The following is a 25,167-nucleotide window of genomic DNA, read 5'->3' as shown; positions in this document are numbered from 1 at the left end:
GCAGCCTTTCCCAGCCAATCACAGCAGCAAGGGGCAGACGTTTCCTCCCCACGGCATTAGCCCCTGGTCCTGCCGACTCAGTATGTCTGCTCCAACCCTCACTGTGGAGGGGCGTGGGCTCGGCTGTCCTCTAATCAGATGAAACTGCTTTTCCAGCAGCTGGACATCCCTCCACGTGCAGGAAACAGGAGAGGAGGAAGTATTCCTTCCCTGTAACGAGTAACATCTTCTATGTCAATAAATATAAATTTGTGTCCAAATTTTCAATGCCTATAGTGTGCATATGCATATGATATTTACACCATAATTTCTTTAAGCAAGTCTTCTCTATATTGATGGACTTTGACTATAACATTCCTTTGCATGCAGTTTTTTGCATTTGTACTGTTATCTTTTTTCTGCATAGTTCTATAAGGGAGACTTTTGGGTAAAGTTTTAAACATATTTATAGTTTGATACATATTGCCTAATTCTCTGTCCAAAAAATATCAGTTTATCCTCCTGCCAACAATACACGGGACTTCCTGTTTCCTTACACCTTTGCCAATACTGCATTTTAGCTTTTTTATCATTGTCAATCGAATAGAGTGAACAATTCCATCTAATTTTTTAGCTATTTTTTTTTTATTTTTAGGAATTTGAATATCTTGTATTGGCCACTTGTAGTCTTTAATGACTTGCCTGTTTATACTTATCCCATTCGCCTAATTATTTTATTTTATTGTTATTATTGTCCTTATGGATTTGTAAAAAGCCCTTTCTATGTTCAGGAAACAAACCCTTTGTCATCTGTGGTGCAATTATCTTTCCGTGTTAGTGCTTGTCTTTCAAACATACTTATGGAGATTTTGAAACCTACTGACCTTTCAATTCTTTCTGTGGCTAAATTTATCAAAAATTTCTTTTTTTGATTTCTTCTTTGCATGACTTTAAAGATAGTCACCCATAACTTTTTTGATATTTTAGGATTTCTTTTGTAATTTTTAATGTTGAACCCATCTGGAATCTATATGATATAAGAAGTAAATTTAAAATTCAGCTTAAGATTTTTTTAATGGCTAACAACTTATTCCAATAGCATTTATTAAATAATTCGTTTATCTCTCACTGTTAAATGCCATCTTATCACATACTAAGTCCCCACATGTACTCAGGTCCGTTTCTTGACCATCAAAGCCATCTGATTTATCTCTGTATTTGTAATCCTGTATAGTATTATGTGGCTTAAGTAGCTATAAATTACTTTTATTTTTCAGGAGATGTTGTGCCCATTTTTGCTTAATTTTCATCTAGCTAAATCATGAATGATTTTGGCATGTTTCAAAAAATATCAAATTGGGATTTTTAAATGGGTTTAAATTAAATTTGTAGAGTAGTATAGGGAAAATTATATATTTAATAGTTTTCCTCTCAAGCAATGAGGTATATCTCTTCATTTGTATGGATTTGTGTGTGTGTGTCTGTGAGGAAGATTGGCCCTGAGGTCACATCTGTTGCCAATTTTCCTCTTTTGCTTAAGGAAGATTGTTGCTGAGCTAACATCTGTTCCAGTCTTCCTCTGTTTTATATAGGGTGTGGGGGGCTGGTCTTGGCCACCCCAAGATATGTCTCTTTGGCATGAGGATTATTTGAGGCTGGTTGCTTTTGATAAACTGGGACAGGGAAGGAGGCTCTGAGGGGTGGAACTTGCTTGCCCTTTGTTAGGAGACATTTACACTGTAAAGGAAATCTCTATCTGTAAAGGTTCCTCCCTCTCTCTACCAGGAAGAAGAAAGGGGATGACCTTCTCTCTAGAAACTCTTAATCAATGCCAAAGGCAAGGACTTAAATCTGAATCTTGTTTACTGTACTTGTGTGGTAATCTCCCATGATTGACTCCCCCTCCACCGCCAACATCCTCCTTTGTCTTTAGATATTTAAGTGGTGGTTTCGGCCATTTTGGCGAGTTGCTCGGCTTGCCTGAGCCTCTCCCATCTATACATTGACAAATAGAAATGGCAAGCAATGGGATGGGTTGTAGTACATGAGGAAGCCATTTGGTGTAAACCTAATGCGGCCTGACTTTGCTATTTTTTCCTAAAGGTCCTGACTGTGGCCATTGAGCACCCATTGTATATCTGCTTTAAAACATTTACTATGGGAAGATCAAAGGCCCTTGAGATAAAGGTGTGACTTCCCTCCCCCTCCCAACGTTGGAATCTCCTTAAGGATTAAGCATCTTTCCTTAGGGAAGGAACTGGTTGCTGCCCTCACCTGTGACCACCCAGCTCAATAGACTTGCCTCCTGCTACGCCCGCCGAGATAGCAGACCCACTACCTGCTGTGTCCATCAAGCGCTGTGCCAACAGGGCAATCTTGTGACTATTGTGGGAGGGACATTTCAATCACATGTGAAACATCCTGTTTGAGGGTATATAACCACCCTGTGTACCCCCACTTCTTCGGTGCCCTTTCTTCCTTCGGGAAGAAAGGCCTCAGGCCATGGTCCTCATAAAACTTTGTTTAATTTTCTCCTGCTATTCTGTCTCAGGTGAATTTAATTCATTCTCCTGCCAGACGAACCCAGAAAAGGTCGAGGAAATGTCTTTTCCCCTTCAGGGACTTAGTGAGTGGTGCTAGGTCTGTGCCTGGGATCTGAACCTGTGAACCCCGGTGTGGGGAATTGGAGTGCACGAGCTTAACCACACTACACTGCCAGGCTGGCCCCTTATATGGATGTTTTTAAATTTAAAATATCCATTGGTAAAATTTTATTATTTTCTTAATACAGGGTCTACATATTTCTTGTTAATTTTATTTTTAGGAATTTTCTATTTTTCTGTTATATTTGCTAATGGTATATTTTCTAAGTTATTTTTTACAGGTAGGAAAGCAATACATTTTGATGGAGTAATTTTATGTCTTACTGAAATCTCTACTTGGGTCTTGAAATTCTTTTACTTTTTTTAATGCTGCTAGATGTTGATGGATTGTTTAATCATTCAGTCATCCAACTGTCTGAGGAGGTTCGGAGAGTAAGCTGGAGCGATGGGCAGCTGTGCCCTTGCCACCCTCCCAAGTCCTGATTGACCTCCTGTCACTGTGGGTGTGGATTTCATGAAGCAAGATCAGTGTGCAGTTCCACTGCTCGTGGATTGTCTTTTCTTTCCTCACTTTACTTTATTTAGCAGCTTTCAGGCTGCTTTCCCCCTTCTCCTCCGCCCAGTTTTGCCATCAGGTCTTGACTCATTCAGAAGTTCTGATCAACAGAAAGAGAAATCTGCAAATTCTCTCCTTCAGTCCTGCATCCAAGTTATTCCCAGTCTTTCTCTCTCTTGGTCGAGATTCTTCAAACTTGTTCAGTTATTTCCCACATTACACTGACTTTGTGATTAAGGAAAATACCCTGTACTTGTGGTTTAAATTTAGTTGAATATGACAGATATCCTTCATTCATTCAATTCCTAGTTATTTTCTTGCATTTATGAGGGGGTTGTGACTGTTCCTTGTTGTTTCCTGTATTTTTGTTCATTTGGCTGATTTTGGAAAAGGATTGTAGGCCAAAGAGTACAAATTCACTGTCTTCCTAGAAATCCATACATAGTTGTTTTAACAGCCCTCAATATTAGCTATTATTGTTATGCTTTCCTTAAATGGAGTGTCATTTCTTTAGTTTTTTGAATCTTACCCTTTCTTCCAGGTGTGGAGCCTAAGCTGTTTTGCATTTATAAATGCATTTATAAACCTCTTTTTGTATACAAGTCTCCTTTCTTAATTAAAGCAGTTTTATTTTGACCCTTGACTATAGTCTTCTCTCACTAAGATATGGAAGCCTTTATGACTATATTGTGACTATATTGACAATTTTCCTATTTCCTTTTGCAGTTCTTGACATAGAGGGTTCATTGAAAAAAATCTTCGTATATAAGTAAATGTATGGATGCATAAATTTTTTGAAGGTATATTCTTTCATAGTACATAAATGTTCATTAATTGTGATATATTATAAATTTAGAGGAGCCATATTAGACTTTCAGTAATAGCAAAGTCTAATTCTCTTAAAATATATAATACTTCTTTTATATATTGTTTCATGTTTTACACTGTTTGTAATTAAGCAAACATTTACAATAATATTACGTCATTATCCTAAATGCCACTTCATACCTTTTATATTCTCAGAGGCTGTGTGATATAGATGAGAGAGCAAGTGTAGAGTTTTAACAGACCTTAGTGTGAACCTCTCATTGAACACACTAGGGATTAATCTTTTTCTCAGATAGAGCTATTGTCACTCAAGCACATTAGAAATTGGTAACATATATTGAGCACTTATTGTATACCAAGTTTTGTGCTAAGCCCTTTATTTTCATTATCTCCTTCAATTTTCACAACAAAGCTATGAGGTAGATATTATCCAGTCTATAATTCAAACAGAAACATTTTAGTTTTGCCTCATTATGACCAAGACTTCCGTCTAAGTGTTTCCCATAAGATCCTTAATTGGAATGGAAATAGCTGTATAGATGTTTGATAAAAAATGAAAAGTGACCTTAAAGTAAGGCTAAGCATAGAATATAGAAAATGAACTATTTCATAATTGATTATTTGGTAAAATTAAATGAAACTCATTCAGAGTCAATATTAAGAGTAATTTCTGTACTGTATTAGTTTTCCTTAAGAAAACACATCCATTTACTTTTTGCAAGATATTTTATTTTATTTATTTATGTATTTATTTGTTTTTGGTGAGGAAGATGGTTCCTGAGCTAACATCTGTACCCATCTTCCTCTATTTTGTATGTGGGATGCTGTCACAGCATGGCTTGATGAGCGGTGCATAAGTTCACACCCAGGATCCGAACCCATGAACCCTGGGCCACCGAAGTGGAGTGTGCGAACTTAACCACTATGATACTGGGCCAGCCCCAAGATATTTTATTTTAAGGCTAGTCAATAAGACCATTTATTTTTATTAAATAAATTATTTTAAGGTAATGAAAAGAGTAGTAGATTTTCCATTTTTGATATATGAAAGATATTAGAATCATAGAAAGTGGCTATTTTGTAGATTCATTTGGTCAGTAAACTGTCAGGTAGCCTCCATAAATGGGCTGTCATGTTCTTTCATTTACTTTTATTATTTGAACTCAAATTAACTTCACAGTTTCACAATTTATCTATTGTGAATCTGAGTGGTTAAGTAGGACAGAAGAAAAGGTGCAGTTCCATTAAGCACTAACATATCATTGGCTGTCAGGTAAGGCTTGTTATGCTGTCCATCCTCATTTAACTATCCCACAAGATCTCTTAATGAAGTTAAGCCCCAAGTTCACTCCAATAATTCTGTGGCAAGAGTTTGTGCAATGTAACAATTCATCACTTGTCAGGAAGGCACTTTTAGTTTATACATTTAATAAGGGCATCCTCTAGCTTGGTTAATTAGAAGTGAACAGTTTGCATATTTACTAAATGCAGAGTGTCATTGCCACCACGGCCTATTGCCTACATGAATTATTTCTCTATCTGCAATAAACAGCTGGGTAATTATTACTGCCATAATCAGATAAATTCCCTCTGTAAGGCTTTTCTTACATGGCAATTCTTTGAACTCATCCAAAGCTGAACAAAATTTATGAACTCCAGCAGCTAGGCCACTTTTTCATACTATGGTGTCCCTGTTCCCTATTTCAAGGGCATAAGTAGAGCACTATAGATACTGTGTAAATAAGGAGAATAAGTATGATTACCTAAAGGTGACGTTTCAATAAGCCTTATTTAAAAAATATAATATTCTGATCTCAGCCAACTAAATGATAGTAATTTGGCTTTATCTAATTGTATCTAGACGACAGGCTCTTTTGGTAAGGGCTAGCTAGCCTAAGGTGTAAAGAAGATATTGTAGTTTTTAAGAACCAAATTCATCTGTAATGTTAACTATCCATATGACTCTTTTTCTGTAGAATCATTTTATGTATGAAGATACAATAATTATAGCAATCAATTTGGTGGAATTTAGATAATAACATACTAGAGTGTCTAACAAAATATAGCATATATTCTTTGCTTTTAAAACAGTCTTGTTACTTATCTGTAATTAGTAATTAATGACATAAGCTATATAATCGCTTTAAAATATGGAATGATATCAACCATTTGATCACAGCCTTTTCACATCCTTTATTTTTAGCAAGAATGCACTATCTTTAACAATTTGCTACCTCAAAGAAATTTTTTCATTTTTTTTGCTGGGAAAGATTGGCCCTGAGCTAACATCTTTTGCCAATCTTCCTCTCTTTTTCTTTCCTCCTCAAAGTCCCAGTGCATGATGGTGTGTCCTAATTGTAAGTCCTTCTAGTTCTTCCATGTGAGCCGCTGCCATAGCATGGCTACTGACAGATGGGTGGTGTGGTCCCGCAACTGGGAAAAGAACCCAGGCTGCGGGGTGAAAGCACCGAACTTTAACCACTAGGCAATCAGGGCTGGCTCCAGAAAATTTTAAAAGCAAAGTGTATAAAAAAGTTTCATTCACAAGATAGAATTAACAAAGAAAAAGTTTATTATGTTGGGTATAATTTCTTTGTATACATATATTTTAATTTTTTCACATTTAACTCTTTACACAGTAAATTTCAAGCAGTTTAGAAAAAGATGTATAAGAAAAGAGTAAAAGAAATAAGGATCATGGTAAAGAACATACAGAATGATGAGTTTAATGGTGTGATTGATCAGGGAAGGTGGTTAGTTAAGTATGTCCCATTGTTAAAATGGAGAAAACGTTACTACCTATGCCAAGAAACAGCTTTTTCTAGCACAGTTCTAAAAGAAATTTCACATATGAATCTTCAATAGGAGACACTGAGTAATGTAATGAAGTGACTTCTGTAACTTTTATTTTGTGAGGAAGATTGGCCCTGAACTAACGTCCATTGCCAATCTTCTCTTTTTGCTTGAGGAAGATTGTTGCTGAGCTAACATCTGTGCCAATCTTGCTCTATTTTGTATGTGGAACACTGATTCAGCATGGCTTGATGAGCAGTGTGTAGGCCCATGTCTGGGATCTGAACCCACGAACCCCAGGCCGCTGAAGTTGAGTGGTGAACTTAACCACTACGCCACCAGACTGGCCCTTGTACCTTTTTTTTTAATTCGGAAATAAGCTGTCTGAATTTCGAGTCTCTTTTTCCTGGTACTATTTGAAAAAAAAAGAAGTGCTGGAGTGTAGCGTAAATTGTTACTCATTTGAATGTGAGGGACTAGAATATGTTGGTTCATGGGTTCAGCCTTGTGGTTGTCCAGCTTTGAGGAATGGATGGATTGGAATTCTTATCTCAGTTATGCTAGCTAATCTTCTGATAGGAGATAGATGGAAAAGAGTTCTTTTTTTCCTTTTTAATTCTGTGATAAGGACCGATAATGCTATTTTTAATATTGGTGATTGAGAGGAAATTTATATTGTAGAAATCAAGATTCAGGTACCTGATACATTTAAAATAAACAGACTTTTGCGGCCTGCCCTGTGGCCAAGTGGTTAAGTTTGCAGGCTCCACTTTGGTGGCCTAGGGGTTTGCTGGGTCGAATCCTAAGCATGGACCTAGCACCACTCATCAGGCCATGCTGAGGTGGCGTCCCACATAGCAGAGCCAGAAGGACCTACAACTAGAATATACAACTGTGTACTGGGGGGCTTTGGGGAGAAAAAGAAAAAAAGAAAAGAAAATTGGCAACAGATGTTAGCTCAGGTGCCAATCTTTAAAACAAAGTTTAAAATGGAAAGCTCTTCACCTTTAAAAAAAATATACACTTTTTCAGGCATACTTGAAGATATGTTCAAGTTATTGTAAAAGTGTGTTGAGAAAATGTAACTATTGCTAAAATTTTTTTTATAATACTGCGCATTGGGCTATCGGCCTTCATCTTGTTTGGCCTCTGTGAAGCGTATGAGACCACTGATCCCTTTCTTCTCTAATCACTCTTGCAACTTGGGTTCTCTGACACCACTCTCCTGCTTTCCTTTCTACTTTTCTAGCGTTTTCTTCTCCATTTCCTTTGTGTACTCACCCCGATGGGGCTGATCTTAAATATTAGTGTTCTCTCTTTGATGCACTTGCCTTTTCACGCTGCAAGTTCTGGACAATCTCTTCCACTTCGATGACTTCTGCTACCGCTTATATTCTGATGACTCATACATATGAATATTCTCCAGCCCAGAACTTTCTTCTGATTATTATAATCGTCTAGTCAAATGCCTGATAATGTTACCAGCTCAAGCTAAGCATGTTTACATATAAAATAATCATTTTCCCAAACCTCTTCTTCTTGTGGTGAATTGGACCATTCTTTATTTAGCTGCCCAAGCCAGAAACATGGAATTCATGCCAAAGATCCTTTTCTCCATTCTATTGGCGACCAAGCCCTATCATTTCTTTTCCTAGCTCTCCGTTCTCATTCTTCATCATCTATCCTTCCTACTACTGCCTGAATAATTCCTCTAAAATACACGTCTGATCAATGCAATTGTTACATTTCCTTCCCGTTAAGGGTTCCATAGTTAAAGATGATTTAGGGATCCTCGAAACACGCAAAATATAAACACTAGGATTATATTTTAGAATATCTTCTTAGCATAAGAATTAAAAAAACTCGAAATAAATACTCGCATTATATTCTTAAACAGTTCCAAAAGCTGGATATTTGAGGGAAAAATGTTAGCATGTATCTTAGTTAAGACGTTATTGTAGAATGGGACTTCCTAGAGTATATAACTAAAAAAACAGAAATTTTGTGCTAAAGAGGAAATGTGTGCATTGGTGGCGTACTGCAAAAGCAACGAATTAATAAAGAATGACTTATTTTTTTTAAATACTTTTCTCCTCATCCCTATGTAATGCTTTTCAGCCTTTTTTGTCTTGTTCTTTTCTCAATCTATCCATTTCCTCTCTCAGGAGTGACACTGAAGAGAATGGAGAAAGAAAAATCACTCCAGTTTCTTTCTCCCTCTGTTCTTTGTGCTACCATTTCGTAATCTTTTCTTATCCTGCCCAACAATAAAAAGGATGGGGTTCTTCCATACTGGTGTTCACAGGGAAGTGATTTCCAAGATCTGCTATAAAACAATTGGTCAATAAATAGTTTTCCGGAACTCAGTAGATAATTTTCTGAAGTTACATGTGATATCTGCTTTCAAATACATTGACGTCATCCTATGGTATGTTATTGCTTTGTGATGGCATCAAGATTAGTTTAGGGATGTCCCTGGTATGTGTTGAGTGGATTGCATGCAAAGGCAGCAGCAATTATTTTTGCTGTAAAATGAAGTTAACCCATTTTAAATGAGAGACTGTGTGATTTTTGAGTAAACACAAAGTAAATAGGACCTTGCAATTCTTTTCATATGAAGTGGGCACTTTAGTTGCCTCGACTCTGAACTCTACCCAAAACAAAACTTCAGGAGCTTGCCCCTCACCCTCCACAGCGGATCATTGTGAAGGAGAGAGACGGTGATGTGCCTTGATCTACCTTTGTGCAGAAAACCCCCATACTGTGTCTCAAAGTCACCATCTGAAAAGTCATTTCATTTCACAAAAGAAGATCAAGAACCTTGTTAATAATACCTGCCCCATACCAACCTCAGTGGAATGTTTCGAGGATGAGTTAATGTCGGTGAAGCACTTGGAGCTCCAGAAGATAATGCATTATGTAAATACATTTTATTATTATGCCTGTTGTTGTACTTTGCTCAATGTCACTCTCAGTTATTTGACATCATATATATGATATAAAATTTTACTTCCTTTTACAGAAACTATCCAGAATAGTGAAAAGAAAATAATTTTGCAGTGAGATATGTGCATATTTTTAGAAAGAATACTATACAAAAAATTCTTTTCAACTAAGTTTATTCAAAAGGGCCAGAAGAAGAAAAAAAGTTGATTTTCATGAATAATCTTTAAATGGAGTCTTACTGCTTTTTAAAATCATGCAAAGTAGGCAAATGAAATAATGGTGCAATTGGATGATCCCTTTTTATGATCAGAGCGGAGTCATGGTATTGTAATTTTATAACATCGACCATTATCTTCTTCCTTACTTTTTTCATTCTCAAAATATCTAGTCTATAGAGGACAAATTTGCTAGCATTACCCTTAGAGAGCCCATTCACCCTTGGTCAGGAAACCTTTCTTCTGCTCTAAAGTGCATTTCCTCCTTTGCTGCTGATGGCCCGAGTCTACAAGGAGAGCTAGAGCTTCTTGTGACTATTCCACCCTCCTTTCATTTCCACTCTCCTCTATCCTGGCTCTCTCTTTTTAGTGAAAGCCTGCTCATTGTTCAGTCCCCAATGCCACCACCTGCATGAAGCATTTTCTGATCCCTCGAATCAGAAGCGAGCTCTCTGAACTTAGGCACTGCGTGTGTATTTCTCCATAGACTATGTCTATCGTCTAGTTAGTTATCAGCTATTTTATTTGTAAGCTCCTTGAAGGCAGGGACCGGGCATTCCACATCTTTCTTTTACTATTTTAAACATTCTTGTGACTGCCTGACTGAATAAACAAAGGAGTGCTAATTTTCTTCATATTAACTCTTAAAGTAGCTCAGACATTTTGAAGAGAATTTGATCTATACTGCAACAAACAAAGGATTTTCAAGAGTAACTAAAAAGTCTTTTTAGGAGAGGACATTTCTGAATGTTTCCAAAATGTTAAAGTCTCAACTCCGGGGTTCAGAGTAAAGTATGAACTTCAAGAACAACCTGATCGCTTGAATGTTAAGGACTGTGCTTCGGAATGCTTAATTTTAAACTGTATTTTCCCTTTAAGTGCCGCCCTGATGAAATTTGCAACACCTGTCCACCAGTTCCAGGGCCAGGAAGATAAAATAAGTGGTTTAAATGGTTTGATTGAGTTAAAGTGAAGCTTTTGTTTCTAATGCAGATGTTTTGGGTATCTTAATGACTTCCAGATAATCTGGTCTAAGGTTTAGTCAGTCTCAAAATATTTTTGGATCTCACACACCAAGTCCAATCATATAATTGGCTTTATTCGTGGTTAGTATTTTTACATAGCCTTCTCTTTTTCCTTTTATTGCTACTTATTTGGTTAAATTAATATGCACATATTGAGAGTGGACAATTATTAGAGATAAAACATTAAGCACATTCAATAAATTTAACTAAAATACTTTTGTCATAATATGCCACAGTAGAAACTAATCCTGTTCAACTATTTTTATTTTGAAATCTCCTTACAACAGAAGCACATTGCTGTCTTTGCCATCAAAACATTGTGAGAACTCTAGGGAATTGTTTAAATCTATTTCCTTAGAATTATTTTTTCTTGAAGATAGTGCAGATGAAGGCATTTTTTTTTATTTGAGGAATTATGTAATATTGTTAGGAGTTTCCTCTGAAATTTTGGGCATTTATGCTTTTAAAACAATGTCTATGTAATTTTTTATTTCTCTGCCAAATTATGATTTCTATGAAAGTAAGTGACGTACATATCCTGTCTCCTTTGTAGTACTTTGTACCACTTTAGCTAATATGGTGATATTTGTATTAGGGTTATTAACTGAATATAATTGCATCTCTTCATGATGTCATACTAGTGAGTAGAATTGAATCGTCTTAATTCCTCAGCAGAGCTGACAGTTTTCATTGCCGTGGACTGGTGCTCCTCAAAACTTTAGCAGGCAGGAGATTCCCTCAGGAATTTCTGATTGAGTCAGTCTGGGGTGGAGCCTGAGAATGTGCATTTCCAGCAGTTCCCAAGTGAAACTGATGTTTCCGTTCCAGGGATCACCCTCTGAGAACCACTGTCCTAGGCAAAGAACCAGAGTCCTGGTTCCACCCAACTCCCAAGAGAGGCTTTCTCCATGTGGCTTCTTCTCTCTTCTAATGAAGCCATCAGAAGTGATGAAATGCGCTACTGATCAGTTGAGAAATAGTTAAAAAGAATGCTAGCATCTAATTTATATCAGATATTTGGCCAAATACTTTGGGAGAGGCCCATCAATAAATAAACCTTAATCCTGACCTTTGGGACCTCAGCGCTTAGTAGGAAGGGAAAAGCAGGAAGTGGTGCATGTGTACAGCTGTAATATACTGTAGAATGTAATATGCATAGAAAAGAGAAATAAAGGATTATGCGAGAGGGAACAGTTAGAATTTAGCTATTGTTAAGGGGATCTGTGAAACCTTTTTAGAGGAAAGGGTAGAGATTTTTGTTTTTTTGTTCTGGACTTACAAAGAAGAGAAGATAAAAATTATTAACACAGATTTTTTTTTTGTTCTATATTTTGAAATGAATAAGACAACCTGACAGAATAGCAAAATAGCTCCCTTCTGAATGACATAGATGGCCATCTTAATAATTTTCATTATGGTAAATAAAGTATTACATGAGTCTGCTGAACACATATTAAACTGTGAATAATTTAGTCATTATTGTATAGGAGAGAATAATTCCCAAATTGCAATTATGAGTTTGGATATTTTTCATCTTATAAATATTATTTGTGAAAATAATTTAATTTTGAGCAGAGTGCTCTTTTTTTCTCAAAAAGATAGTTTATGGAAATATATTATTTTTCTCCTTTGGCTCAGACATTAGGCAAAATTGAGAAACAATTTAAAAAGAAAAGCTGGGTGCCGGCCTGGTGGTGTAGTGGTTAAGTTCGCATGTTCTGCTTTGGCGGCCTGGGATTCACTGGTTTGGATCCTGGGCACAGACCTACACACCACTCATCAAGCCGTGTTGTGGTGGCATCCCACATAGAAGAACTAGAATGACCTAGAACTGGAATACATGACTATATACTGGGTCTTTGGGGAGAGTGAAAAAAAGAGGAAGATTGGCAGCAGATGTTAGTTCAGGGCCAATCTTCCTCACCAAAAAAAACCACAAAAAACAAACATTATAAAAAAGACTTTAGGAAAAAAGAAAAAGGAAAGTCATTGTGCTAAGAGAAAAGATGTGAAACACAAGAAAACATGAATTATCCCATGATAGGAAGTAATCATTAGCTTTCTTGTGGGCTCAGGACTGAGCAGGATTATGTACTTGTTTTTTGCAGGCACCTCTCTCAAGTTCCTATCATCATTCATATACATAAACCTCCATACTCATTTAGAGACAGTAGAGTATATTCTTTAAAACAGTTTGTATCCATCATAATGGTCCCACTGTCTAGGATTGTCTTTTCAAAGAAAAATCTATTGACTTGTTCATTCAAATAAACATGGACAAAATAGACATAGTCTTTATTTTTATATAGTTTGCTGTCTAGTGGGTGAGACATATTAAGTAATCAAATATATCCATAAATATATGGTTATTATATTTGTTACTTTCTATAGAGGAAAAAACAAAATTACAGTATTATGAGCGAGAATAATAGTGGGAGAAGAATTCAGATTGCTGTAAAGGGAGTTTAAGGCAGAAAATACAGTGTAAGTGAAGGCCTTGAGGTAGAAATGAATTGTTTGCTAGGAAATGAAATATAGCCGTTGTGACTAAAGCATAGTAATCACGGGAGGAAGTGCCATAAAGTGAGATGGAGAGAGAAGCAGGCCGATCCTGTAAGGCCTTGTGGGTCTGTGTTCTTTACTTGGGTTGTGCCAATCAGCTTTTAAGCATCTTTTCAGTTTCAGTCTCTTTTTATATATTAGTATAATGTACCTTAGCGTTCTTTCCATACTCAAAAGATGTTTTCTAATGGAAAACACATCTTAAGGAAGAGAGGAGATCTGTGGCTGCAAATGCAAAAGTTTGTATATTGCATAGTCACAAACAGCTATCCAGTTAGAATGTTATGATGTGATGAGGAAAGAAAGTAGTGCCGGATCATTTAAATTATTCCAAAACAGAGCAGCTTTTTCCTTTTGTGTACTTTGGGAAAATAATATGGATACTACAGTATTCAAAGTTACCTTCTCAGAGGAAAAGGTAGTATTAATATCTACATAAAATATTGGATTTGGGAAAAATACATGACTTCAGTGTAGTGTTGTGCTCAAAGGCGTGAATTTTGGTGTCAGACCTGGATTCAAATTCTAGCTCTGCCACTTTCTAGTTTGAGAGTTTGGGCAGAGATGTAACCTCTGAATCTCATTTCCCAATCTAGAAAATGGGAGTAATAATACCTGCCTCAGAGGACGGTGGAAGGATTAATTGAGGTAATGCATATTAGGTCTTCGCCAGGAACCTCTTGGAAATAGAACGTAAGTCAAGGATTAAATTGCTAATACTTTATTAGGATGGTTCAAGCCCAGGGCAGTGAGGATGAGGAAAAAGGGGAGTGAAGTGTCATAGATGGAAACAGGCTCTGATTTGGTTCATGAGTGTTATTGGGGGGGCATTTTGGGGAATAACATCTCTAAAGGAGTGAAGGAGGGCAGAGGGGGAAGTTGAACTGCCTCAGAGGTCTCACTCAGCCAATCTTGGGAAGCGTGGGATGTGGATGTGTCTGTAGAGTGGTCCCAAATTGAGACAGAGGCTCTGAGCTTGTGTATTCTCTCAGTCACCAGTCATGGGATGCACATGAGTGGGGGAGGGGGCAGCTGATGCTCTCCAGTAGGGTACCGCTGTGAACTTTCAGCCGCCAACACTCACGGCATCTGGGGCACTGGGTGCTTTAGTCCTGTAGGGAGGAATGTGATATGATGCGCTTCCGCAGCCCTGGCCACCACTCTATGTAGAACCCCACGGTGACTCCACACAGTGCCCCAGGTGTGCTTGCTGTCATTAGCCACACAGGCTGGCAAGGAGACCTCTCAAAGTAGTCCATGGAAGACAGGAAAAAGGCCATTTGTTTGCATGGCTCTCTTCCATCTCCCGTTTGCCTCTGATCAAGGTGTACCCCATGTCTCTTAGGAAGCCAGATTCTCTGCATTGTGGAATTCCATCCACAAAGTCCACATTGACCAGGACTGAGAAAGGAGGGGATTGTTGAGGGAATTTGAGAAAGTATGAAAGATTCCTGTCCCGTTGAGTAGATGAAGCACATAGCCTAGTCCCTGGCTAGAGAAAACAGTCCATAAATAGCTAACACTTAGGTACCAGCTTTGTGTGTTCCAGCCGTCCTCTGAGGGCTTCCCATAGATAAACTGATTTGATCCTCTCAATAGCTTGATGAAGAAGATACTAATACGACTAATTTGCATCTTATAGATAAGGATATTGAGACTCAGGGATTAAACAGCTAGTAAGCAGCACAGCAGAGATTTTATAAACAAGTGGTATTTCAGAGTCTATGCTATAAACTGCTCTTCTATATTGCCTCCAAGTGGCTATTATTCTTTTTATTATTTCTGTCATTATTAGCATATGTAATTATTTTGTTCTCATTATAAATATCATTAGCAAGATCTACTCAAATATGCAAGACTTTATAAAAGGGTCAGTAATTTAAAAAATTTTTTCTTTTATTTATAAGTATTTTATTTTGATTTTATACCTTTATTTTTAAACTACTATCACAAAATGCTTTGTACATATGAAAACTGATTCAGGAAGTCTTGGGACTTACTCAGGTTTCTTTAACTATATAGTAGAAAACAGAATCATCAGATAAAAGAAAATATGCGTGGTTCAGTCGATAAAAAGTATCTTCTGCATAGTATTTCTTGTATCAGGATGACTACGGCTTGGTCTGGAGTTAGAGAATCTGCAAATCTGGGAATTCTAATGCCATCTCTGCTATTAACTGATTTGCTATTCAGAGTAGGTCATTTCATCTCTTTGTGTCTCCATATTTGTCAAATAGGGTAATTAGTAACACCTATCCCATATATATCACAGGACTGCGTTTCTGAGAATAGGAATAAGACAATATACCTGAAATGAAAAAATATATTGAAAACAACCTGAAGTTATTTGGAAAAAAATTTTCAGTGTTTTAAAAGTACTGCATTTAAAAAAAATCCCTGGATAAAAAGTGGATAATTTTTATAATTTTGTACAGAATCTTATTTAAAATGGTTTCCATCATTTAATCTTTAATGGGATCATAATTTTTTATTACATCCTTTACACTGAGCTATAGCTTCAGCCCTCTTGATGTAACAAAAACTTGTAGATCAAGAATAAATAATTTATTCAGCTCTTTCTACTTGGTCACTCAACAAAAAAAATTTGACATAAATATAACTGGTGTTCAACATGTCTGAGTACTCTCAAGTAGGGCAATAAGTCAATTAGGAATGTAAGATTGAATTTTTAAAATAATTGTATGAATTTATTTAATTAATTACTTTTATGTTTTGAGATTACCCCAAATTCGTTTTTCTAGTGTTTTGTCAAGTTTCTTGGATTTATTTTGGGGCTCCCCAGTTTCTGCTGGGTTTACTGTGTGTTTTCTTTATCTGCTAGAAACTGATGTTCTCTTGCATGTGTCTCACTTTCAGCTTTCCTTGACAAGCTCCCCAGTACACACTGTTATTTTCCATTTCCATATCCTGAAGAGGGACTGTTTTTACTACTTCAAATAATTTACAGTTTTGATTTTGTATCCAGTCCTATGTACTTCTTTATACCTTACCTGCTCACGTGTGTGTTCAATTACATAGAGCCTTTTTTCTTTCTTATGTAAGATCTCTTCGTATTCATTAAATCATTTAGAGAGCATAAACTTCTCTGTAGAAGTATTTTTTTATTTTATTGCTCAGAAAATTATTGTAATTATCTTTGGAGTGACATAAATTGTATACATGCATATCTGAGTAATTATCCTTATAGTGACAGTTCATTGGTTATTTTAAATTATCTTAAAGACTTATAAGAGAAATTATAGAGGAAATATTTATTTTGTTACATAATATCAAAAGTAAAGATGAAAATTAACAGTGTATTCATTTTTTTATGTAACAGATGATTGTTATTTTTCCTGGTAAAAATTCTCGTTTATTCATATGTAACCGCCTTGAAATTTGTACCTTAAGGACAAAGAAAGGTCACCAATCCCTCTAACTCCTAGTTCTTTGTCAAAAATGGACACAGTTAATGAGGTTTGTTTGGTACAGAACAAATTCTCAGACACAGATAGAGATCCTTTCAATGGAAACAAATTTGTTTGGCTTTACCAGGTTACTTAGCGATTAATAATAGCCTTGAGATGCAGGTCAGAGAGGTCATTGTACCAGCTTGCCAACACAATCTAAATGTGCAGCTAGCCCAGCGCTGTGGGCGCAGAAGCCCCCAAAATACTATGCATAAAGTAAAACAGGCTATTTTCTGACTCCTTTTTTCATATTAATAAGCAATTTTCAAGAGAAGGGTGGCAAAATGAGGGCCGTGCCACTCCAAGTAATTCATTTATTTTGCAATTTAATCTTATGTTGAAAAAAATTGCTCTGTTGCAAGAGCATAGCATGGTGATTTTTAAACGTCAGTGTGTTTCATAAGTAACCTTGTATGAAGTATTGTATTAGTAGCTTTGAACAGAAAATCGCAACAAAAATATTTCTGGACATTGAAGTAGAAATGAGAATCTTTTTTTATTTCGGGAATTCTCCCCAACTTTCCCCTAACATCTTTCACATAAATGCTTAGATGATTTACTTAAAATTCTACTTGTAGAACTAGACACTAAATTACATATCTATTTTAAAAGAATAAAAAATAATTTCAAAAGATTATTTTAACATGAATTGTTAAATTTGTTCTATGAAAATAAAGGATTTATTTTTCCCTGTTTGGGTTTGTTTTCCATATTTAGCAGCTGCTTTTCACATAGCACATTTTAAAAACTTATTTTTTGTTTAAAATTCTCAGATACACACATAGAAATGATGAAAAAGTTTCATTTAAATGGAATTTATTATACTTAGAAAGCTGTGAACTTATTCACCTAATTTAGCTTTTATTCTTATTATATATATATATATATATATATAATTGGACAAAATGTCAACCTTTCAAGTGCAAAATAATGTATGTAATCATGTTGATACTATTTGAACTGTTAACTGAAGTAAACTTACAATAAATTAAGTGTATGTATAAAAGCGTGTCACACTTTTTAAATTAGCCCATTAGTTAGTATACAAAATAAATGATTAGAGATTTGTAAATACAAAATCAAAATTTAAAGGAAATACTAACTTGGATGTTTCCTTGGGATATTTAAGTATGTCTAAAATAGTTAATCTTCAACCAAAGAAAATGATCATACAATAATTTACTTACTTTGCATTGATACATTTCCTCAGCTATTGAATTAATTATAATATGTAGATATTTGATTTTAAAAGTTTAACCACTGAGAAATCACTCACATGTTTTTTAAAGATTGCAAAGATTCCCCTAGAATGTGCGTATTCTGACGGTTGTGGGTGATGGCTGCCCCTAAGAAACTTACTTGATTATCAATGAAAGAATTAAAATGCAAGCAGATTTTCAGTATCAGAAATAACTGCGGGTTGTTCTGATACAGGGATGCGCTGGAGGAGTTTGCAGAGATGAAAGAGAGAGAAGAGAAGAAGGCCGCCCTGGAAAGGGAAGAGAAGAAAAGAGATTACCAAGCCCGAAAGATGCATTACCTCCTCAGCACAAAGCAGGTTGGTCTACCTGTGCCTGACAGCTCCCGTAAGCCACTGGGGCCCCTCGCCTGACAGAGATAAACTAGCAGGCTGAATGGGACATGACTTGTTGAAAAGATATCACAAAGACACTACTTCGAGTTCAATTTCGTGCTTCTGTGCAGGTGCGCGCAGGCACCAAACTCGCCTGTGACAGCAGCTTCATAGAGGCAGCCTCTGCGACACTGGCAGAAAGGTCCACGTCCGCAGTGTGATCTGCCACTGTGATAACACAACACGAAGGGCATCACCTCGCTTTCAAAGCCCATTCTGAGTGGCTTATTGTTGTGTTGCGAATTGATCAAGAACTAAGAGGTTATTAAACCCAGCTCTTTCCTGCTTTCTCTTTTCACTGAGCTAACGTTGAGATTAAAACCATTCCCGCACCCTTTCTAAATTTTAATGCCAGTTTTCAGGTAAAGCTTTTAACAAAACTTCCTCAGCAATTACATCTTCATTTAGAGATACAAATGTGGACTTTGGAATACTTTAGAAATTTGTTTTCTTATACAGTAAAATTTCAGTGCCTCCGATCTTGCCATGATTGCTAAGAAAAAATACATCACGTGTTGAATATTCTGCTCACAAACAAATACAGTTAAAAAAAAGCATGAATTTGGGAGTTGAGATGAGTTTTGTTACTTGAGCATTAGGCAGGAAACTAGCAATTTCTGGGTTTTGATTCTTTCTCATAGACTTTCAAGTCTAGTCTCATAGTTCTAGCCAGAGTCACGTTGTCAGATGTCTCAGACATGAGCAAGCCAAGGCTCAGTGGTGGAGGGTGACATCTGACACTGAATGTCATCCTTAGAGGCAGCCAAGTTCAGAAACATGTGAAGTACTGGACTGGCCATGTGCCTTTGGAACAGAGACCTCTGCACCCCTAGCCTCTATTTGTTAGTCTTGATGACAATACTTTTCCACAGTGATGACTCTCTTAATATTTACTTGGATTTGGATAGCTGATTTATCTTCATTTATCAGGTCAGGAAACTGAAATTCAGAGATAATTATGCGACTGCTTTACAGACGCAAAGCTGGCAGTCAGAGATCTCTTACTCAAACCGGGGTCTTTCGACTCTAAATACTTAGGCAATAATTTAAAGATAATTTTAAAAATAGAAAGTCAAAGGATTTTCATTTCTTATTATGAAATCCATAACAATGTAAAAATTTTAGCTGTATGATTGGTGGGCTACATTTTTTAAAAAATAGAATTACAAATCAATAATTCTTTTCAGCAATTCTTTTAACTTTAGTTATTAGTAATTTGAATTTTTATGAAACTAAGGGGGCTATAAATATATTCTTTAATTCTTTAAACTTGATAATAATTCTTGGGTACAATTGTTTATTCTGATAACTCTGAACCCTCTTTATACTTCGAATCTTTCTTAATCTAAGGTCTAATTGTGCTGTTTATATTTATGATAAGTAGTGTATTAGAGAAAGCAAGTTTTAAAATGGTGAAATCAGATTTAACTGAAACATTGATTAACTCTGCTTTATCCATGGTTATTTAGATATTGAGTATGTAGTGAAATAATTTAGAAAGTCCATAAAGACATAGTTGTTTTACTAATAAAAATAACATAGTAGCAAATATCCAGAGTTTTTACTATATGCCAGAGAGTATGGTAGATACTTTATAAGCTTTATTTCTTTAACTATTTTGATTTCATTTCAGTTTTAAAATTAAGCACCTGGTTTAAGAAATTATTTCACAAACTTGATCACGTGACTTGACTCACGGACTTTCATGAATTTTCAAATAATATTTCCGTTGTGTTTTAGTTATGTTTGTGTTAACAAATACAAGCTGTCAATGCTTTGGCCCATTTTTCTTCTTGTTTATATATGGACATATAAACTTTAGTTTAATGATCCTTTGTCTCCAGAAATCCCTGGCATCCAATAAAATGATTATTTTTTGAGGTGCTGTATTACCGTAGAAAGAGTATGGGCATTGTCATCAGACAGAGCTAAGTTGACATCCAAGCTCCCCCACTTAGGGTAAGATGTTAGGAGATTACCTGGAATTGCCTGAGCCTGTTTCACTGTGCACCTTGAAAGAACATTACGAGGATTAAATGTAATATATTTAAAATACTGCCAGGCCCTTAGAGAGCATGGAGTAATTGATAACAATCATATTATTAGGATTTAACCTGTCAAGGATAAACTAAGATTCTACACTTTCATTTTCTTCTATTTGTCTTAGCTGTTGGAAACATTCATTTTTTCATTTCCTTTCTTTGCTTTCCTTTAGTGATTAATGGAAATTAGTCAGAAATCGTTATAATGCTGTCTCCTCCCCCACCCCCGTTTTACACCTGGCTTCATAGACCTGAGGGCAAATAGAGAGGAAATGATGTTCTCAAATCACCTCCCTTAGAGAGGAATATTATAAAAACATCAGGGATTTTCCTTTGGACCTCGCAAGTTGATATATATTGTCATGGTGATCTTAATATTTGATCACAAGTAACTAGAGACAACAGGACAGCCCTTTGAACCTATGGAGACGCTCTAGTTCCCAAGGCAAACTTTCTTTTTGTTTTTGGTAATAAAATAGAATATTGATATCATTCTAGTCTCATCTGGTTACTGTGGGCAGGGGATTAGTTGCACTGAGAGGATAGTACTGGAAATTTCCAGTGTCTTATTCCTTATATATGCCAGATTTGTTTTACTTAGCTTTATATCAGCATTTTTCATCATGATATAAAAATGGTTAAATTTTAAAACTATTATTATAAGTCACAATTGTAAAGCATCTTCACCTAAACAAAAATGTGCAATAATTTATCCTTACCTAAACAGAGACAAACAGCTCTAAGGTTTAATAGAGTAAACATAGATCTTAACTTTAAAATGCACAGTTAATTTCTCTAAAGGACACGCTTTTGAGTACCTACAACCTCTGATACTCTACTAGAACTAGGACATAGAAGTGTATACTATATGATCCTTAACCACAAGGAGCATTCAGTCTAATTTCAGACTGATGGTAAACAAATTTCTTTAGTGAAAGGAATTTGGCCACTCCCCCTTACACCTTACACAGGTAGTCTCACTGAAATTAGCCACCATTTATATTTATGATTTTACTAATTCCATTTACTATTTTATTTTAATAAAAAACTTTAAATACTTTCCTTAACCTAAGGAAGACTCAGAGAATGAAAGATACATATTTCAGTTTGAGTATTATTACTGATTTTCTCAGCATGACTTGGCTAGTGGGGAGAAATTAAGCTGCAAATTAAAAAATGTTTCTGACTCAGATGTTTACAGATTAATTTCATTGCTTGCTTTAAGAGTTTTGATTTCAAACTATACTAAATACACATTTAAGTACAAAATAAAAGCCAAATGTGAATTGAGTATTTTGAAAGTCTTGGGTGAGTTTTAACTCTCAATTTGTGCAGATATTTGAAAATTTACTGAATAAATATTCAAGTATAAATGATTTTTATAACAAGTATATCAGGATAGGAACAGTTTTGTTGACCTGCTTAAATGGGATAATTCTAATAACACTTTTAGCAAGGAGAGAAACACTGCTTTATTGGTGATTTCATTAATTTAGGAATGATATTAATACAGTCTCTAGAACACTAATTTTCATATTTCTAATATAGCTTAACTTAAATGAGTAGAAATAACGCATTAATTCAAATAATGCTTCTGAAAAAGTGAAGAATTTCATAAGCCTAAATTGTGTTTGTGAATTCACATATACATAATATATCAGATCATGTGTTAATATGTTAATAATTGTAGGACAATTATGCTGATATACTGACATACTCATACTGATAACATAGTTTTAAAGTCAGTTTTAAGCCCATTTTTAGAACAAATCTAATGTGTATGTTAAAATAGTGCTACAATCTATTACTAATTTTTACTGATATTAATTATCTCATCTTTATGCAAGTAAATATGTTAGTGCTAATAGGAATTACACAAGTAAATAACTAATATTGCAATGAATGAATTAATAGACCCCTCAGGGTTTTATTAATTAAAAAGTTCAAGTCATATTAAAGCACCTTTTGTATATGTTTATTTCAATCAGAAAGCTGAACATGGTAACTTATTTGCATAAATAATCAATCACCATTTACTAGTAGTAATAAGGTTAATTTGTTGCTACAGACATAATAGGATTAGTCAATTATATTTCCCAGAAAATACTATTTGTTATGCACCTGATCACCTGTAAAACAGGATTTGCTTTAGCGCCCTTATTAAATGCACACATCAAAAAAATCTTTGTCCCTGTAAAAGTTTTATGAAAAGAAAGCTAATTTTAGTTGATTTGAATAAGTAAAATGCAAACACTGCCTCCATTTGTAAATTTAATTTATCTTCCTGCAAAGATTGATTATTTAATAAAGTTATTTATTTTGATTCAGTAACCAGTCAAACTAAATCTAACACATATAGGACATATTTCCTTTGAAGAAAATCTCATTTGCAGATTTGTTTTATTCCGAATAAACTGACTTTCATTCCCTTGTCCTTGTTCTTGGGTAATAAATTATGGTATCTACTCCACCTACTGGTAGATTTATGCAAAGGCCTATTGTTGGATTCATTAAAGGATACTGCCTCTAAAATGTAGCCAGAATTTTTAAGGATCCTCCTGGAGAGCAGCAGACTTACAGATAAAATTGTAAAATTGTAAAATCATAAAAAGTCAACGTTTAGAAATATAGGTTATTAACAGTTTCCGGATTAGTGAAAATATTACCCTGCTTTTTATTTTAATATGCTAATAAAAAGATAAATACAACATATATCCGTAACTCGTATTTTATAACTATGTATATTTTGTTTTAGTAATGGCTTTTAGTAGTTTATACATATTCAAGTTAAAATGAAAATAAAAATTTATAAATTTAATTAAAATTTGTACATCTATTTTATAGAAATAATATTCATGTCATCATTTATATAATAGGTTTTCAATGTTTTTCTTTAGTGAGTAGTGAAAATTTTCACATGGACACTGAGATAATGATTTTCAGTTATTTATGATTTTTTTAAAAACCCATATTCTCATTAATATTAATAAAACTTTATTTTTAATTTCTGTATTTTTTGAGAGAAACAAATGATTTCAGCTACTTTTTCTTTCAAAATCGTATCAAATCACATTTGTATACAGGAGGAAAATACTTTAATTTTTAAGAGTAAACTTGATATACCAAAAATTAATTAGTAGTCTGTTGAGATGAACAACATGCTTGTATGATAAATCCTATAAAGTGAAAAAGTGCATAAATTAAGAGATAGTGTAAGTCCTCCAAATTGTGTATTTCTTTCAACTCTATCTTTCCAGTATCATAAGTGGGGAGACTCTATGTCTTACGTATATCAAGTACTCAATATGTGATTACTCACTTTTAATTTGAGATGATGAAGGAAAGGAAGAGTGGCAGCCTTTCATTGTGCACCTGCCTCTGTGTGTATGTGTGTGTGCGTGTGTGTGAGATGTGTGTATATATGGAGTATTTGGAGAATATTTTTGGAGTGCCTCCTTTTCAGGCGTTTGTCTTAGGTGTTGGTATACCACAGCAATGGTCGCGAAACTCAATTGTGGTGTTAAAATGTACCCCTGTAATAACTCTCTGGGGTACACTTTCAGACCTCTTGATCCTTGTCTCAAAACCGTTTCTTTGACTAAAATAATTACTTTTCTTCCTTCCTAGTTTCTAGGTTGGGACTTTTCTCTCTCTCTCTTTTTTTGTATTTCCGTTATATACATGCAGAAGGATGTATGCCTTGATACTGATGCTGTTAATAGTACTGTTATATCCTCTGTATTGAATATTCCATTTATGATCTTTGTGCTTTAATGCAACCTGATGTGGAGATTCATATGGTTGCTTCAACTTTCTGGCTTTTTTTTTCCTTATGTGCTTCTTTCTTTATTGTCCAAATCAGCCTTTATTTTGATCAATGATTCTAAACTACTCCTAGTCGTCCAAATTTTTTAAATCTTTGGCTTTTTTTCATTTTTTTGTGTAAAATCACCAACCTCTTTCAGTTCATCCTTCCAAGTGTCTTTCAAATCAATTCCACTATGTCCATCCCTGAACCCTGAGCAATGGTAATAATCTCTAAAATAATTTTTTTTGTTCAATCAATTGTCCTTTGATCCAGTATATTTACCCCCATCCAATAAATTTTTCTAAAATAGCATTTTTTATTTCATGTCTTTTTTTAGTGTATAAGCATCTGAAGATTCTCTGTTGTCAATAGGATAACATCCAAAGTTTTCAGCATAATCATTCAGAACTCTCCATAACCTGACTCCATCCTGCCTATGCAGTCTTATCTTCCTTTGCTCCTCAATATGAACATCCCGATGCAGTCTGACTTTATATCCTGGAAAAATTCATATTAAGAGTCTCTTTATATATATGGGGTAGGTGACTTCTTGTGGCTTGTCCTATTCGGAAATTCAGAAGCTTCCCTATTGCCCCCCCCCCCCCAAAAGGGGCAACATCTCACATACTTTCTACTAATACTTTGATTTTGCCATTATTTTACTGTTAAAGATGTATTCTTTTTCCCCTATTAAAATACTTTTAGAA

General features: G+C 35.1%; 1 protein-coding gene across 2 annotated transcripts in view; it reads left to right on the top strand.

Annotated features, from left to right (window-relative positions):
* The window catches only part of SPATA17 (spermatogenesis associated 17), a 197,225-nt gene that overhangs the window by 72,545 nt on the left and 99,513 nt on the right, over nucleotides 1–25,167 (top strand). For both annotated transcript variants that reach the window (XM_001490428.5, XM_014738070.2), the window contains one exon: nucleotides 18,412–18,535. In XM_001490428.5, coding sequence (XP_001490478.4) covers nucleotides 18,412–18,535 — 124 coding nt within the window. The remainder of the gene's footprint in view (nucleotides 1–18,411; nucleotides 18,536–25,167) is intronic.

The sequence above is a fragment of the Equus caballus genome, chromosome 30 (genome assembly GCF_041296265.1).
Source record: "Equus caballus isolate H_3958 breed thoroughbred chromosome 30, TB-T2T, whole genome shotgun sequence".
Classification (NCBI taxonomy): domain Eukaryota; kingdom Metazoa; phylum Chordata; class Mammalia; order Perissodactyla; family Equidae; genus Equus; species Equus caballus.
Note: the sequence above shows the minus strand (reverse complement) of the source record. Positions and strands in the feature narration are given on the sequence as shown.